This window comes from Myotis nattereri (assembly GCF_964212035.1).
Source record: "Myotis nattereri genome assembly, chromosome: 7".
In the NCBI taxonomy this organism is placed as follows: Eukaryota; Metazoa; Chordata; class Mammalia; order Chiroptera; family Vespertilionidae; genus Myotis; species Myotis nattereri.
The window spans coordinates 8,489,434-8,508,463 of record NC_138082.1 but is presented as its reverse complement, the minus strand read 5'-3'; the positions used below and the strand labels follow the sequence as shown (position 1 = coordinate 8,508,463).

Genomic DNA, 19,030 nt, shown 5'->3' with positions numbered 1-19,030 from the left:
CCTCGTCTCCACATGTCCACCTTCTCTCCGTCTCCGTGTTCTCTCCCTTTCTTATAGGGACCTCAGGCATTAGATTTAGAGTCAACCCTGACCCAGGATTATCCAATCTCACTTCTCCACTAATTACCTCTGCGAAGACCCTATTTCTAAATAACATACATGTCTAAGGTTCTGATGGGCATGGATTTGGGGGAGCGGCACTGTCAACCCATGAGAGCTGGTGAGAGGCTCAGACGGGCAGTGCCTCATGCAATAGTTCCATGTTATGGTCTTTAATAAAGAGGGGGTGATTTTGTTGTTGTTATTGCTTGTGCAGGGGTCATTGTCATTTTCCTAGGGAATGAAGAAAAAGGTTTGGTTTGGGGATGAAAGGGCAGGCCTGAGGAGAGCAGGGGAAGGGGCAGTGCTGCAAAAGTAGGGGGTCATAAAGGGGAGGAGAGAGTGTTAGGGGACAGCCATCTTCTGGGCTTGCTTGGTGCCTGTGCTCTCAGACTAAAGGGGTTTGTTTTCCTACGTGCATCAAAGCCCAAGAAGACACACACAACAGCTTGCAGCAAAGAAAGTAAATGTTTCTTTATTTATGTTGATCCTCACTGGAGGATATTTTTTTTCATTGATTTTTAGGGAGGGTAGAAAGTGGGGGGAAGGAGAGAGAGGGAGAGAGAGAGAGAGAGAGAGAGAGAGAGAGAGAGAGAGAGAGAGAAACATCAATGTGAAAGAGATACATCCATTGGTTGCCTACCGCACACACCCCGACCAGGGCTGGGGATTGAACATGAAACCCTGGTATATGCCCCTGACCGGGAATCAAACCCTCGACATTCTGGCACACAGGCCAGCACTCTAACCACTGGACAACATGGGCCAGGGCAACACAGTCAGGGCTTATTTGTTGAAGAAGTGACGTGATGCCTGGAGTCACAGGTGCGCTCTTGCTGAATGACTGGGCTCCCTCTTGGCTACCTGGGGATGGTATAGGACAGGGATGGGCAAACTTTTTGACTCGAGGGCCACAATGGGTTCTTAAACTGGACCAGAGGGCCGGAACAAAAGCATGGATGGAGTGTTTGTGTGAACTAATATAAATTCAAAGTAAACATCATTACATAAAAGGGTACAGTCTTTTCTTTTTTTTTAGTTTTATTCATTTCAAAGGGGCCGGATCCGGCCCGCGGGCCGTAGTTTGCCCACGGCTGGTATAGGAGAATCCTTAATCGTGGTGACAGAGGGAGGTAGCACCTGGTCAGGGTTGTGGGCTCTCTGAGTGGTCGGTGCACCTGGTCCTGCTGTCGGCCATGGCCCCCTTTCATCGGGGTTTGCCGCTTTCCTGGGCCTGGAGCTGAAACACAACTGGGGCCTAGATGTTATCTCTAGTTCGAAAGACATTCTGTCTCTGTGGTCAACAGACCTGAGGCTTCGTTCCTGAGATTGTGTAATGCTGACCAGAACCTCCTCGTCCTGAGGGCTGTCGCGATTAAGAGCGTAGACGTGCAAGGGCGGAGGAGGCGGCGAGGCAGGGGCTGGATTAGCCAGCTTGCGTCAAAAGGAACGAGGGGAGGAAAGGTCGTGTTAAAGAAATGAAGCTTCTGCAGTCACACACCAGGGATAAGCTACCAGCATCGGCCAGGAAACCGGGCACCTGAGCTTGGCCTGCTGGGCCATCGCCCAGCGGGGCCGGACTTTCCTGCGGGGGCAGAGGGCACAGAAGAATCTGGGAGGGAAACCCCCTTACGTGCCTACACCCTCCTCTGCAGGGGCAGGTGTGTCAGATTTTCCTTGTGGGAGTGAGAGAAGAATCGATTCAGGGAACAACACTCCCACCGGCGCCGGCCTCTCCCTGGAAAGTAACTGATCATGCTGCCCGGTGCCGACTGGAGAGAAGTCCCTGCAGAAGGTTCCCGAGCCCTGGACATTAACCCGCATGACAGCCATGTGAGGTCAGAGGCCGCTGGGAAAGCTGGGCCTTTCCCCGCGGGCCAGGATGACAGGCGTCATCGATGCTCTATCTAAAATGTAGCCCACACAATTCTGCGTGCACAGAAGTCTCACTCTGACGTCGCTGTACACTACCAAGCCTGCGGCTAACGGTTCGGATGTGAGTGTGACACATCTTTATGTCACCAGAGGAGATGGCAGGGCAAAAGGTGAGTGATGACTCAAAAGTTATTGAGCATAAGATTCCCTTGATGATGTAGCTTCTTTTCTCTGGAGACCACCCTCGCAGCTGCTCAGCCCGGCTTTCTTAACCCTTTTTTTGCACCATGAACACTGACAGCCTGGTGAAGTCCGCGGGCCCCTTCTCAGAATTATGTTTTAAACTAAATGAAATACGTAAGATTACAAAGTATGCTGGTGATCATATGACAGTTACTAAAATTCCAATAGTTAGGCCCTGGCCAGTGTGCTCAGGTGGTTGGGTGTGGTCCGGTGCACCCAGGGGTTGCTGGTTCAATTCCAGGTCAGGGCACATGCCCAGGTTTTGGGCTCGATCCCTGGTGGGGGCACATGTAGGAGGCAGCTGATTGATGTTTCTCTCTCACATGGATGTTTCTCTCTCTCTCTCTCTCTCTCTCTCTCTCTCTCTCTCTCTCTCTCTCCCTCCCTCCCCCCACCCCCCAATCTCTCTCCCTCTCCCTGCCTCTCTCTCTAAAAATCAATAAAAGATCTTTTAAAACTGCCAATCATTAAATAACAAATTTGCGATATGGTCCATACGCGCTTCTTACATAACAAGATCCAGCAGCAGGTCCTCTAGCTACTGTAATTTTGAAGCTATGAACCATATAAACAATATTTCAAGATCTCTGCAGCAGCCATCGTGGGATCCACAAACACCTGTGATTTCCTGCCTGCATTCATAATGGAAGAAAATGCAACATTTCAGTTGGAGGCTACTGAAAATAAGCAGTTTATTCCCCGGAGCGCGGTCGCCCGCAAATTTAGAACCCCTGTCCAAGCAAACTTTTCAGAAAGTGCCCTGTTTTTTGTGGGGCTCTGAGGGCCAGCTTGAGCACCAAGTCAGTTTTGCTAGCAAAGGAGGCCCCCTGCTGGCCAAAAGGCTCATGCTCTTCAACCAAAGCCTCCTTTAATGGGCCGCCTTAGAAAACCACAGGCCAGGCAATTAAAGCTGCAGCTCACATCAAGAAATGAAGTGGAAGGCTGTCAGCCAGGCCCCGGGATATCCAATGAGCCCAGATTTCAAAGCCCTGATTGGCGTAATGGGGAAGTGCTGAAGGCTTGGGCTGTGGGGCATTAGCAGGACGATGCCAGCGGCAGGCTGTTTCTACAGGCCCCCTGCCCCTCTTCCTCCTCCTGGCCAACGAAACAAACACCCTGCAGATGACTTCAAGGTTAGATTCTCCCAGGGGCTCCCCTGCCCACGGTGTCTTAGGAGCTGCTTTGGGAGCTGGGAGCTCGGAGCTATGGAAGAGGAAGGAGAGGAAAACGAATTCAGGACTGACTATGTGCCAGAAGCTGGCTAAGTATTTCCACACTCACTATTGCAATCAATTCCTACAGCAACTCTGCCGGAAGTTATTACGATTGCTAGGATGGTTGTCGTCGTTACTGACAGAGGTGGCAGAGGGCTGGAGGGGTTGTCACTGGCCCGTGGTCACTCTGAATGAATGACTGGGGCTGGGGGCGAGGAGCCCACCGGATGCGCAGCCTCTGCCCACAGAGGCCTCAGTGGGGTTCCCACAGCAGACTGGAGCCTGTTGTCCGGTTTGAACCCTGACCTCACCACTTACTAGCCGTGTAACGTTGGACGAGTTGGTCAAGCATTCTGTGTCCTCAGTTTCCCTACCTGTAAAATGAGAATAACTAGTACCTACTGTAAGGTTGTTGTAAAGGTTGAATGAAACACCCAATACCTGGGCACTCCATAAATGTAGCTACTATTACTCCCAGATGCCATTGCCTCCTAAGTGCCAAAGCTGCCACAAGGCAGCCAATCCCCTCAGCCAGTGCTGCTGGGGGTTTCCTCCCCGGGGGCCTCTGTCAATATCTGAAGACATTTTTGATGGTCACAACTAGGGGGCACCCGATGGGTAGAGGCCAGAGATATTGTCAGACAGCCTGCAGTGCACAGGACAGCTCCCCGCCACAAAGGATTGTGTGGCCCCACATGTCAGTCGTGCCCAAGTTGAGAAATTCTAGCCTGAACTGAACACCAGTGAGGGGGAGAATATCTCGCCAGATATGATGAGTTGCTATTTTGAAACTGCAAGTCCCCATCCTAATAGAGGGAAGCCAGATAAGCAAGCAATAAGAAACTATTCGATGACAATAAATGCTGTGATAAAAATAAAACATGGTGGCCCAGCTGGTGTAGCTCAGTGGTTGAGGGTGGATCTATGAACCAGGAAGTCATGGTTTGATTCCCAGTCAGGGCACATGCCCAGGTTGCAGGCTTGATCCCCTGTGTGTGTGTGTGTGTGTGTGTGTGTGTGTGTGTGTGTGGTGGGGGGGGGGGAGCGTGCAGGAGGCAGCCGATCAATGATCCTCTCTCATCATTGATGTTTCTCTCTCCTCTCTCTCTCTCTCTCTCTCTCTCTCTCTCTCTCTCTCTCTCTCCTCCCCTCTCTCTCCTCTCCCTACCTCTTTGAAACCAATAAAAACATGTTTAAAGCCCTAACCGGCTTGGCTCAGTGGATAGAGCGTCAGCCTGCGGACTCAAGGGTCCCAGGTTCAATTCCGGTCAAGGGCATGTACCTTGGTTGTGGGCACATCCCCAGTAGGGGTGTGCAGGAGGCAGCTGATCGATGTTTCTCTCCCATAGATGTTTCTAATTCTCTATCCCTCTCCCTTCCTCTCTGTAAAAAATCAATAAAATATATTAAAAATAAAATATATTTAAAGTAATAATAATAATAATAATAATATAAATAAATGAAACATGGTGGTGGATTGGGAGTGATGGGGTTAAGCTGCCTCAGATTGGATGGCTAGGAAGTGTCCTTAGAGGAGTTGGCATTGAAAGTGGAGCTGGAATGATAAGGGACTAGCCACTGCAGGTCAGAGCAAAAAGCATTGCTGGCAGAGAGACAGCTCCTGCCCAAGTGCCATGGCCAGGGCAATCTTGATGCGACCGAGGAGCGGGAAGAATGAGAGCTTCGCGCCTCATGGTGGGACTGGAGATGGGGAGTCAAATAAGGCCCCACAGAATGGGCCCCCTTTGGGCGACGCTACTTCTTCCTTTACTCCCTAGAAAAAAGTATTGCCTCAAAGTGCTTGATGACTAAAATAGACAATTTGTTACGTGTGGCGAGCCGGCATGGCCATGGCATACTCAGCCCCAGGGCGCCTTATGTGCCGAGCCAGCTCAGCCAGGTTCAGTGACCCTGAGAGGGGGCGGTGAAGAATTAGAAAAGACAGACAAGAGAATAAAAGCTGGGTCTGAGTGGGTGCTGCCCTCTCTGATGGAGAGAGACAGCACCAGGGGCTACAAGCTGTGTCTTTATTTCATAGCCCGATTCCACGAGGCAGAGTAAGGACGTGGTCAAGATGTTTACAACATTCTCGTGGGTTTCGATCCTACTCAATTACATGCACCTGAACTCTGTCAAGCCCACATCACTCAGGCACGTGGGGCCACGTGTTCGGACCATAGGTTCAAGCTCACAGCCATAGCTGTTGGCTATAACTGTGCTGGGAAGGCTCTGCCCTCCAAGCTGGGCCTTGCACATGGCCATGAGAGAACTGTGCCCTCTCATTAGTCCAAGGCTTGAACCTGTCCAAACACTGTAGCCACTTTGCACAGTTATGTGCTATGGATTTTAAGTTGGTTGTAAAAGTTTGTGGGGTTTTTTCCCCCCTTTAGGAAGCAATATTAGAAAGTCTCTTTTCTAGCAATGAATTACTGCATTCAGTGAAGTCAGTTATTGGGTTTGGCTACTTCCGGTTTCATAGCCACATTATGTCTTCTGTTCCCTGCAGCACCGTAAGAAGGAAGTCACAAGGCAGGAGACCAGACCAGGTCCCCCTTCACTCCTTGGGAGCTTTTCAGCGGCCCTGAGTGGGATGGAGTGTGGCAGTGCACGTCCTGAGGATCCATAAAGCAGGGCAGGGGCAGGGGGCAGGGGGAAGGCAGGCAGGGGGCCCTGCTAAGCTCACTGGGCTCTGCCCGTAGCGACTCTGCACTCAGGCATCAGAGGCGAAGGAAGGGCTCATAGAAAGAACTGACCATCTAATTCCTCCCCTGGTCCTGGTGGGGTTCTTTACACGAAGGCGAAGATTATCACAGGATACTTGGCCCACTTTCACGAAACGGAGCCAGAGTTGTACTTTATTAAGCAAGTAAGTGACGCACATTTTGACAGAAAGTCCAGTAGACTGCCTGGCTGGTTTATGAGGGGGTGAGGGGGCAGGTTTCTATTGTTGGGGCTGGGATAAACTGCAGCAGGCGCTCCAGCAGAACTGTGTGTGGTGTCACAGCAGCCAGTGAGCCTCTGAGGTCTAGACATACTACTCGGAGCTTGTTTAAACAGCTCTGAAATCAGAAGGCCTCTTCTAGGCGCTCTATTGCATTTCGGTTTAAACGTGGCTGGGCAATGCTTAGGATGACTACCCGAACCCAGGCTCTCTAAGAGCTCAGCTCTCGGCTAATGAAGCTGGCAAAGCCAGCTGCCAGCTGTTTACCAGAGTCTGCGCTGGTTCGTGACTCAACCCAATTAGGGCAAATTGCTAGTTGCCTCCTCCTCTGCTGAGTCTTAGGGCTCCTAGTTATAGTTGGGACTATGTATCCAGCTAAAAGACTATATTTATATTGTCCTGCCCCACCAATATTATTTGTGTCCATTTGACTAATCCCTATCCAATGAAATTTAGTGGAAGGGTTTTGTATGACCTCTGGGAAGTCATCTTAAAAGACAGTTGATGGCCTGGCTTGTTTGGCTCAGTGGATAGAGCGTCAGCCTGCAGACTGAAGGGTCCCAGGTTCGATTCCAGTTGAGGGCACATGCCCGGGTTGCGGGCTCGATCCCCAGTAGGGGGTGTGCAAGAGCAGCCAATCAATGATTCTCTCTTATTATTGATGTTTCTATCTTTCTCCCTCTCCCTTCCTCTCTGAAATCAATAAAAATATATATTTTTAAAAAAGACAGCTGATGTATTACTCGTTGTCCATTTTGTTCTTTTCCTCTGTTCTGCTGCCTGGAATACGGGTGTGGTGGCTGGAGCTCTCCCAGCCATTTTGTACCAGGAGGACAAGGGTCATGTCCTAAGAAAGGCAGTGGTGACGAGAAAGAGCCTGGAGCCCTAAAGACATCATGGAATTGTCACACGAGCCCAGAGCATCCTGTCTCTGGATTTCTATGTGTAAGAGAAGTCAATTACTTTTATATTATTTAAGTCCAGATTTTAAAAGTTTCTGCTTCATGCATTCGGAACTAATCCTCAATGACACCTAACCATTCACATAATCTATCCACATTGTGAGATTAAATGACTTAAGATTAAGTACTCTCATAAAGTCTTATCTTTCTTAACATTACTATTTTGAAGCAATAAATAACTTATAATAAAATTAACAGTATGTTTCATATGGCGCCCTCATTAGTCCCGGGTGTTTAATGCACCTCGGCAGCTCTCATTAAATGGAGAGAATGGGATTCAGGTGTTCCGTGGCCTTTTTCACTTAAAAAGGTTTACGACAGCTGCAGTCACTGGTTTCCAGGCAGAGACCCTCATCTCCAGGCGCCCGTGGCAGAGGAGCCCATCGTTCTCAGCTAAGACAACATCACCAAGAGACCTAGGGACCCTCTTTCCCCGAGCACCCTACGCGGACGCCGTGGTGAGCACCGAGTAGCTCTAAGACAGCCATTCCTCGGGTTAGAACTAGAGAAATCGCTCCTGGCTGCACGTGGCCATCATCTCTGCCGCTCACCGAGTGCTCCTCCCTCTCCGCCTTCCGGCCACACGATAGAACTGTGCCCCTGGGTCTCTGGTTGAGTAGGCCCATGTTCTGGCCAGTGAGTTCTATCACTTCCAAGTTTAGCGTGTACTCGCTCATGTGAGACCCTTCAGAGCTGTTTTTCATTTGCCACAAGATCAGGGAGTGGCTGCCCATCAGCTGTGTCCAGGAGGGAGGTGATGACCCCACCCGCTGAGTCCCCAGGTGCCTCTTATTGGGCATGCAACATGAACAGAAAACATACTACAGCGGGGCCTTGACTTATGAGTTTAATTTGTTCCGAGACTGAGCTCGTTAACTCAAATTACTCTATCAACTAAAAGCAAAAAATCGGCTGAGAGACAGCTGGTATCTCAAAAAACTCGTTAGTTGGGACACTGGTAAGTCAAGGCCCCACTGTATTTAGCCTAGATCCATTGAGATTTGGAGATTTTTATTGTTACTGCAGCATAATCTACATTATCCCGAGTAGTACACACACCATCCAAAAAACAGCCTTCTGAGGGTGGGAGAAATCAGAGGAACTGAATGATGTAACCTAGGGTTCCAACAATCAGAGAAAAGATGTAGGAACAAGTTCCCTCTGATTTGACCCATGCCTTAACCCTTTTAATATCAATAACTTTTGTTTCTAATTTTTTTTTTTTTTTTTTAGCATTTTCCTCTATCTACAAAAATCAGTCAGTAAGCAAAGCAACCCTCCCATTGCTCAGCGACTTCAGACCTTAGCAAACTCACTGCTGATTCCCGTATTTAGATCCGTACACAATCAGCTCCACCGTGTGGTGTTTAGGTAAATGACATCTACTGTAGGACCAGGAAAGCAGGCCATGTATCCAACAATGCTGCACCCTCTTGAGAGGGGGACTGTACCTGACGAAAGCAAGCACATTTAGCTTTGCTAGGGCATCAAATCACAAGCGAGAAGGAAAATGACCCTGAAATGTGAGTCAGGACACCCAGGAGTGAGGGTCACCCTTTTATTTATTCATTCAACTGTTTACTGAGCTATACTATACACTAGATATTGTTCCAGGACTAAGACAGAAGAAGTTCCTGCCTTAGTTGGAAAGCCAGGTAACAGGAGAAATCAACATAGTAATACATCTTACAATGTCAGATGTGATAAGGGCTATAAACCAAAACAGATCTGGGTCAGGGCATAGAGAGTGATGGGGGAAGGATGTTTTAAATAAGGTTGGCAGAAATAAAGGCAAGCAGTCCACATTTAGTTCTCCCAATGTTCCTTTAGATAAATGATCCAAAATCTCAAATATGTATAAATATGAACATTCCTTTGCGGACATAGTATCAAAACACTTCAACATGCCCAAATCTTGGGTTTCTAAACATCATCCTCATTTAGTCCATACAGGCTGCTATATAACAAAATATTACAGACTGGGAAGCTTAAACAACAAACATTTATTTCTCATAGTTCTAGAGGCTGGGAAGTCCATGATCAAGGTGCCAGCAGATTCAGTGTCTGGTGAGGGCTCAGATACTAGGTCTTGTTAGCCATCTTCTCACTGGGTCATCACTTGGTAGAAGAAGTGAGGGAGCTGTTTTGTTTGTTTTTTAATAGGGCACTAATCCCACTCACGAGGGCTCCACCCTCATCACTTAATTCCTCCCAAAGGCCCCACCTCTCATCACATTACAAGGTAGGATTTCAACAAATGAATTGGGGGCGGGGGCGGGGGGGGAGTGGGGAGGGAGAGAAGGGAGAAGGTGGGCACAAACATTCAGTGTATAGCCATTGCCCTGAGTAAAAAAATCATGACTCCTTGGAGAAAACACTGAGTTTTCAGCTGAGACAGAAAAATGGACAAAAGATCCTAGAAAATATTGTTATGCCAGAAAGTGCAAAAAAACTCAAAGACTAACAATGAGGTCTTGTTCATCTTTAACCTGTCAAAGGGCTCCCACTGCCAAAAAGGGGGCTATTTACGCATCAAAAAGAATATTGTTAATACCACATTGCATGCTTAAAAGCCATGCAGTTGCAGTAATATTTTTAAATATCAGTTTTATAGAAGGATGCCAGTAGAAGATATAGAATTATAGAGGATCATCATTTTTTCCAACTATTATGCAAGGATCATGTTGTATATTAATTTCCTGTTGCTGATGTAAGAAATTACTACAAACTTAGTGGCTTAAAACAGCCACATACATCTGAAACTTATTTTCAAATGGCTTAAAAACTGGGTGCATATGTGACTTTACATATCTGCTCCTTATCCCAGTTTCCAGCACAGAACTCCTAAAACCCTTGGAACATCCTAATGGTAAGAGCAATAAAGGTGTCTTGCTATTCATAACAAACCCCTTTCAACCAGACCTCAGCTTATAGTCATGAGGTGACTTTTCAAAAGCACCTAAGGATGGGCAGCTAGCTCCCAGAACTAACCACGTGATTAGAGTTGGGATTCTCTAACCTCTCCCTGACCTCTTGGGGGGCAGAGTGGGGCTGGTGGTTAAATCAACAGCCAACAGCCAATGATGAAATCACTCACCTATGTAATGACTCCCCCATAAAACCCCAGAAGGATGAGGTTCAGAGCTCCCAGGGTGAACACTTGCAGATGGGGGGTGTGGCCTGCTCAGAGAGGGCATGGAAGCCCCACATCCCTTCCCACATACTTTGCCTGATGCATCCATTCCATCTGGCTGTTCCTGAGTTATATCTTTTTATATAAATGGGTAATCTATAAGTAAAATGTTTCTCTGAGTTCTATGAGCTGCTCTAGCAAATTAATGAAACCCCAGGAAGGGGTCATTGCAACCTCTAGTCTATAGCCAGTTGTCAGAAGGCCAGGTGATAGGTTGGACTTGTGATTGGCATCTGAAGGGAGGGGAGAATCTTGTAGGACTGAGCCCGTAACCAGTGAATCTGATGCCATCTCCGATAGTGCCAGAATTGAGTTGAATTGTAGGGCACTCAGGTGTTGTCCTAGAATTGCTTGACATTTGGGGGGAACCCCTCCCCAACATACACTCTAGAACAGCGGTTCTCAACCTATGGGTCGCGACCCCTTTGGTGGTCAAACGACCCTTTCACAGGGGTCACCTAAGACGATCCTGCATATCAGATATTTACATTACGATTCATAACAGTGGCAACATTACAGTTATGAAGTAGCAACGAAAATAATTTTATGGTTGGGTCACAACATGAGGAACTGTATTTAAAGGGCCAGAAGGTTGAGAAACACTGCTCTAGAATCTATTACCAGATTAGTCTGTGTGTGTATATAGAGATGAAACAATATGGCAGAACATTAACCTTTGTTGAATCTAAGGGGAGAGTATATAGTCATGTATCATAGCTATGGCAGTTAATTTTATCTGTCAACTTGACTAGGTCACAGTACTGAGATATTTGGTCAAACGTTAATGTTAGCTGTTTCTGTGAAGATACTTTTCAGCAGATTAACATTTGAGTCAGCCAACTTTGAGTAAAGCAAATTACCCTCCATCTTGTGGGTGGGCCTCATTAATCAGTTGATGGTCTTAATAGAAAAAGACTAATTTCCCCAGAAGGAATTCTGCTAGACTTGCTTCAGACTTGAACTGCATGTCAACTCTTCCCTGGGTCTCCAGCCTGCTGGCTCTTCTGTAGATTTTGGACATACCAGCCTCCACCATCTTGTGAGCCAATTCCTTAAAGTAAATAACCAATTGTCCAATATGTATGGGTCTTTTTCAAAAACAATTCTGCCCACTGGTCCTTAACATTTCTTATAAAACAGGTCTACTGGCAACAAATTCATCTTTCCCCTGTCTGAAAAATTCTTTTCTCACATCTTTTCTCAAGGATATTTTTGCTGAACATAGAACTGTAGGTCAATAGGTTATTTTCTTTCAGCATTTTAAAGGTATCATGCCAAGGTCTCTAACTTGCAGTTTGAGAGAAGAAAAATGCAGTCATTCTCTGTATAGAATATGTTTTTCATTTTTCCAGCTGCTCTTACAATTCTTTCTGGTTTTCAACACTTTATGATGTACTCAGTGAGGCTTTGTTATCCTGCTTGCTGAATTTCTTGGATATGTAGATTTATAGTTCTCATCAATTAAGAAAATTTTGACATTATTTCTTATGTATATATTTATTTATCTTCCCTACCCCAACTTCTAGGACTCCAAGTACAGGTATGTTAAAACACTTGATATAACCTCACAGGTGGCTGACAGACTGTTCTATGTGGGGTTTCTTCTCTTTGTGTTTTATTTTATCTATTTATTTATTAAAGATATATTTTATTGATTTTTTACGGAAAGGAAGGGAGAGGGATAGAGAGTTAGAAACATCGATGAGAAACATCAATCAGCTGCCTCCTGCACACCTCCTACTGGGGCTGTGCCCGTAACCAAGGTACATGCTCTTGACTGGAATTGAATCTGGGACCCCCCAGTCCGCAGGCCGACGCTCTATCCACTGAGCCAAACAGATCAGGGCTTCTCTTTGTGTTTCAGAAAGCTTCAAGTTCACTGTGCAGTGACCAAGCCATAATTCCATCCATTCCTCATCTAGCTAGTGACCAGAGGTAATCAAATAGCAGCACTGATCTTTAAAAATAAACCTTATACATTCCTGAATTATTGGTTTAAATGTATTAACCACAAAATACTTAAGAATTAAGTTAGAAATGTATAGTTTTTTCAATACTTCTTTATTGTCTATAAAATTAGTTTGTGAATATATACACATACGTGTAACGTTAGAGATGATAGTGGATGTGAGACCAACAATGGGCTGTTGACTTCTCTTATGACAATGATCTGTGGAAATGCTTTATTATGTCATGTCAGTATACTGCAAGGGGTATTTCAGAATAATGCAGAAGTCATCCACAGACTTGACTAAGTGAAGATCAACTGATCCAAATTCTTCCTTAGTTTTTCACAGCATTTGCTGAAAGTTCAAATAAGCTGATTTTCCCAAGAAAGATTATTCTAGTAACTTGGCATGATCAATCCGTGCAATGATCCAGCTGGGCTTCACTCCCTGTGTAAACTCCCTCTGAAACCTAGGGAAGAAGTGCAAACACCAGTCCAAATCTTCTCAGATAACTCATTTGCAAGTGTAAGAGGCAGTATTTAGCAATAAGCTAATGGTCAATGGTAAATAAAAATCAAAATAAAAGAACTTTACTAATTCAATCACAAAAATATCCCCACAAAATCAGAAGTACATTCTCAACTAAAATGAATATTTTTAATGGAAGGATCTACACTCCAACATCTGCCAATCCTGGAGAAACTGGGGTATTATTGTCATTAAACACTAGCTATAACATATGCCTAATATGAGGGGAAATAAATTAGACTATTTTGCTGAACACAGCACTTTAGTGTTATCTGGCTTGTATACATTAGATCAATCTTTAAAATAACAGTGTTTAATGAGCTGCCCAGGGTCTTAGCAGGGAAGATCAGAAGAACCAAAGATCAGTATTGATTATAGCGTTCTTTAATTATAAATGATATCTTAAAAGAGAAAAATTCAGATTTCAATTAAATAAGTACTTAAATATATAATTATGTCTCCATTGACTTGCTTGACTTGTTCACTGCTCCCAATTTTATTAGCAAGAAAATGCACAATAGTGTCTCTTTTAAGTAATTTGCTAACCTACTAGACAGTGCTCCTTAAGGGCAAGAACCCTTTAACTTTGCATTTGAACCCCTACCAGAGTACTTGCAAATGGGAGATGGTCAATAAACGTCTAGTGAGTGGACAGTCCATGTGCCAATTACAGCAGATTTTATTTTCCAACAAGGGCCATAACCTTATCTCCCACCCAACAGGCCCTTCTGCAGGGTGGCCTTGCGGGTGCTCCATAAGGAGGTGGTCTCCCCAGGTGCTTTTACCTGTGCAGGTCCTGTGACTGCTTTGACAAGTGGACTAGGGTGGAAATGATGTGGTCCCAATCCTGGGCATAGCCCTCTACTGGTTTAGATCTTTTGACTTCTGCCTCTTGAATCCCAACCACCATAAAACAGGTGACTAGCCTGAGACCACCACAAGCCCAAGCCACGCAGAAAGGCCTGGGAGAACTCGACATTATTGAAGAGGCCAAGGAGCACCAAGGTGACGGCCGTCAGTGAAGAAGCCACTGCGTAAATGAGTCCTCCAGCCCCCGTCACCCAGCTGAGACCAGGCCCAGGCAAAGCAGAGAATCCCCATAGCTCAGCCTGTCCAAAATCCTGACAGTGAAACAGCAGGCAACAGCAAAGGGCTGCTGGAAGCTACTGAGTTTTGGAGTGGTTTGCAATGCAGCCATGGAAGCTGAAACACTGAGCAATTACGTTCAGAAATATTACTGCCTTTCCCCCTTCCGAACATTGCCGTGTCATGGCCAGTAGTCATTATGTCTTTTTCTCTTTATAAATAACTTGTCAAATTTCAACCCTTTCTCCCTAAAGCTCTGTTAGTTTTCTGATCGTAGTATGGCATGTGACAGACTTACTCATAGCTTGCACTAAGAAGTTGTTTAGTTTCCACGTTCTGATTCCCCAACTTAACCTGGAACACACCCGCTCCGCTTAAAGTTTCACTGGGGATGTTGGCACTGGTTAGATACCAAAAGCACATCAGGATGTTAACAAACTTCCTTCCTTAGGGGAAAAACATACACATACACACACAAATACAAATCACAATAGTCTATCATCCATATATCCAAAATGAAATAGAAATTGGCAGTAGTTACACAGTTGTTACAGATCAAATTTTGCGCTTCTTCTAGTCTAACGTAACATACCTATATTGCTACCTTTTTATTTTCTTAGAGTAGTGTCGGTTTTGCCCTCTTCTTGCATTGTAATAATAATAGTTACTATTTACTGAGCATGTACTATTTTCTAAGTATACTATGTAGATTGTTTTCAATTTGTGGCATCATCTAAAACTGTAACAGATATTTGTTGTCAAACCAAAAAATGATGGGGGAAAACACTTCTTGCTACTAAGTAATTAACCCCAAATGCCAGAAAGAAGAAAGACTTCTATTCCACCCTAATTCACTCTGCTGTGCCTAGTGATTACGACAATGACTTGTGTAAAAGTCAGGTAGTGACTACTGTGCTGAGATGCAATCTGAAATATTAGGGAAGAAAAAATATTTATGAAAAACATGTAAAAGTACCGTTACAAATGTTTCAAATTAACATGTGTATGAAAATGAAAAAAATCTTAACTATTAAGAGTCCAAATCAGAACTGCCTTGGGAAGTGTGTAAGAAAGGCTAGATCTCCTACGTGCCTGGCATATAATACATATGCAAAGATTTGTAGCAGGAATAAATAAGTCAATATATTTTCAGAAATGCTGTAAGGAAAAAGTATGCATTGGGCAAGATGATGAGCCAGATAATCACCAATGTTCCTTTCAATGTTTTTCATTGTCTCCAATTTGGGAGTTCTACAGTTGATCTTACTTTCAAAAGTCTTTAGTTGATATTATTTACTTTTTCTTTTACTCCTTACTCCTTCTACGTAACATACAGCTGGACATTTAAAATGCTCAATTGTTTCCTTCGAGTTAGGAAATCTGACATACAAATATTTTTAATTGCGATATGGGAGCAGCTTGTCCTAGACCAGTGATGGCGAACCTTTTGAGCTCAGCGTGTCAGCATTTTGAAAAACCCTAACTTAACTCTGGTGCCGTGTCACATATAGAAATTTTTTGATATTTGCAACTATAGTAAAACAAAGACTTATATTTTTGATATTTATTTTATATATTTCAATGCCATTTAACAAAGAAAAATCAACCAAAAAAATGAGTTCGCGTGTCAGAGGTCATAGGTTCGCCATCACTGTCCTAGACAGACTATTTTCATCAACGTGACGATGCTCTCGCCTGTGAATTAAATAGTGGTAGGCAAAGTTCCAGATAAAAGGCCTAAGAAACTACTACCATATTGCAGCTCTTCCAGAGCTAGGTCTTAAAGAATGAACATACTATTTTATCTGAAGTCCCATGAGTATCCATTTGTACCAACAAACTCCCACTATGTCATGATCTTTCATCCAGTAGTTTAGTTTACCTGGACAACCGTGGGTCCCTTACAGCCGCCTACGCGCCAGCATTACCTTTGTCGTCGTAGTAAATGGAGATGTCTCCTGTGGAGGTGTACACAATCTCATCCATGTCAGCAGCAAGGGCATCTCTGTGGCTGTCAGGTAGTGAAGTAACCTTTTCTTTCAACACAAGCAGCAGCTAAGTTTGGAAAAAGCAAACTGTAATTCACCTCTCAAGTTTTCAAAAGCTTTTCAAGAAACTCAATAAACTGTTCATGGAATGAATTTTTCTATTCCTATTTTTAAATTTACTACCATATTTACTCAGTTTCAAAAGCAAGGCTAGCCGAAACCGGTTTGGCTCAGTAGGTAGAGCATCGGCCTGCGGACTGAAAGGTCCCGGGTTCAATTCCGGTCAAGGGCATGTACCTGGGTTGTGGGCACATCCCCAGTAGGAGATGTGCAGGAGGCAGCTGATCGATGATGTTTCTAATTCTCTATCTCTCTTCCTTCCTCTCTGTAAAAAATCAATAAAATATATTTAAAAAAAAAAAAAAAAAGCAAGGCTAAAAAGCATCTAATCATTCTGCTAGGTCCATGGTCGGCAAAATGCGGCTCGAGAGCCACATGCGGCTTTTTGGCCCGTTGACTGTGGCTCTTCCTAAGCCTTAAGAGTACCCTACTTAAGTTAATAACAATGTACCTACCTATATAGTTTAAGTTTAAAAATTTGGCTCTCAAAAGAAATTTCAATCATTGTACTGTTGATATTTGGCTCTGTTGACTAATGAGTTTGCCGACCACTGAACTAGGTAATTTATAACAGAACATTTTATATAAGAACAATCAAGGGATGTCACATTTACTTACTTATGCCTTAGTAGCAAGTCATTCAATGCTTTTATCCAAAAGGAATGATACAGGGACTCTGCTTTGGCTGATGGCACACACTATTTTTAAGCATATATAAGGATAATGTACTATATATATTATTTGGTTGCAAGAAAATAATACATTTATTTTTATAGGAAAATTAAAAGTATACTTTACCTCTTTGGTCACAAGTTCTTCCAGCAGATCAAATTTACACTGTGACAGCAATCTGGACACATGAGCAAAAGCCTTAAAAAAAAAAAAATAGTGGAGGGAGGGTGGTGATTATTTCAATGCTCAAATTTAAATGGCCAGTGCGACAGACTGTTTTATGATAAAGGTGATAAACAGCATCAAGCACTAATATACCAACGTCAGGCACAGCGCCTTCTAGCTGGCTGGCTTTTCTTTTCTCATAGGCCTTCCCGCATATACAGCAGTGGGTAGGCAGACTGCTACCTACCGGAAAAGACAGTGCGTGGTGGACACACTGGGACCTGCATAAAAACCCTCCTGCATATTTCCTTTTACAATAATGGCGGAGTAACCATCCATTCTGAGTGTTACACGCCTCCCCCCACCTCCCGCTTCACCAAACATACACAGCAGCTGAGACGCAGTAAAATCTAAATGGCATCTGAGAGTCCAAAGATCTGGGTTGTAGTCTGAGCCACGAGGCTAGGTAGGCAGGTTTGGGAAAGTGGCAGGAAAGAGAACGCGTTTGCAGTCCACGACAGTGGATTTCCACGCTGAAGTATGAGGTCCCATTTTAAAGCGGGGAGAGCGAACTGCGACCCTCCACATCCTAGCAGTGAGAAGCGAGGCTGTGCAGAACTCTCCACCTGTCTTCAAGTGAGGAGGGAGGCAGGGAAACTGCCAAGTGCAAGCCTGTGACGGGGAAGGACCGGATGCTGGGGAGCAAACAGAAGAGCCGCCCAAGCCACTCGGGGAGGCCCGGGGGCTTCCTGCAGCAGGTACCGTCCGGGGTGAAATCTGAAGAACTGGAGGAGAGAGAGAGGATGCACAGGCATGTGGGAGAGAGGACGTTCCCTAATGATTAGGGGGTGGGCTGTCAGAGGAATCACCTCTGGGATCAGAGGTTTGGAACTTTCAGCTCCACCTCTAGACTTTCAAGGAGGATACAAGTGCTGGGGACTGAGTTAATCATCAAGGGCAACGTCTTAATCCATCACACCGATGCCATGGAAGCTCAATAAATACCCTACAGGGAGGATTAGAAGCTTCCAGGCGGTGACCCTCGGAGATGCAGGAGATGTGGTGCCTGGACACCCCCCCACCTGCCCACACACTCTGCCATGTGCATCTCCTTCATTAGGCCGCTCCTTTCGAATGAACTGGAAAGAGCGAGTGATGTGCTTCCCTGCGTTCTGTGAGCCACTTGGCCAATTACTGAGAGATGCGGGAACCCCGATTCGCAGTCGGTGGGTCAGAAGTGTGGGTGGGTGTGTGCGGCGGAGGCAGTCTTGCGGGAACAGGCCCTCACCTGTGTTCTCGGCATGCAACCCGCGGGGCCGGGAGCTCGTGCCAGGGCCGCCGCGAGGGGTCTGATAAGGAAGATCTCACCTGAAGGAAGAGTCTCCGCGGACACAGCCCTCTTCTCAGAGAGAAGGCTAAAACGGGCAAGCACGATACCGGGAAAAGCACGGTACACGGTGAATGTGGCTGATGGCCGCGGCACTAGGGACGATCGCCTGTCACAGAGACCTATCAACGGACAGACCTCGTCTTGCTCATTTCGCGGAAAACCGCGCGCAGAAAAGCGAGCAATGTGACCTTCAAGCGGCAGAAATGGGCTCTGCGTCCATTTCTGACTCACAGCCCGCGGAGAGTGAAGAGGCGGCCGGGGCTTCGCGCCGGTGTCTCCACGGAACCGGGGACCTCGCGGCCGCCGCGCAGAAGCGGAAGCTCGGTTCGCCGGCGAGAAGCGGCCGGAGGGCTGCGCGCGGGGCCGCTCCCCCCGGCGACCCGGGGCCCGTGGGGACACGTCTCCGCTCAACACCCGGGCGTGCCCGGGTCCCCCCGGGGCGTGAACAAACCTGCTTCGCCCCCTCGGAGAACTCCTTGATGCTGAACTCCTTGTCGAAATAGGCCCAGATGAGGAAGGCGAGGATCCGCGTCCGGACCCAGTTGACGGGGTTGGAGAGGCCCAGGATGAGCATCTTGGTTTTCTGGCGCTGCGGGGGCTGCTCC

At 45.9% G+C, this 19,030-nt stretch overlaps 1 protein-coding gene across 1 annotated transcript; it reads right to left on the bottom strand.

Moving 5' to 3' along the window:
* Window positions 1–12,578: 12,578 nt before the first annotated feature.
* MAIP1 (matrix AAA peptidase interacting protein 1) lies at window positions 12,579–18,834 on the bottom strand. The gene is made up of 5 exons (XM_081096131.1): window positions 18,404–18,834; window positions 16,997–17,068; window positions 16,019–16,145; window positions 14,389–14,536; window positions 12,579–12,945 (listed from the first exon to the last, which is right to left on the bottom strand). Exons 3-5 carry the CDS (start codon window positions 16,074–16,076, stop codon window positions 12,867–12,869), a joined length of 285 nt encoding a protein of 94 aa, XP_080952257.1. The 5' UTR covers window positions 16,077–16,145; window positions 16,997–17,068; window positions 18,404–18,834; the 3' UTR covers window positions 12,579–12,866.
* Window positions 18,835–19,030: the final 196 nt, after the last annotated feature.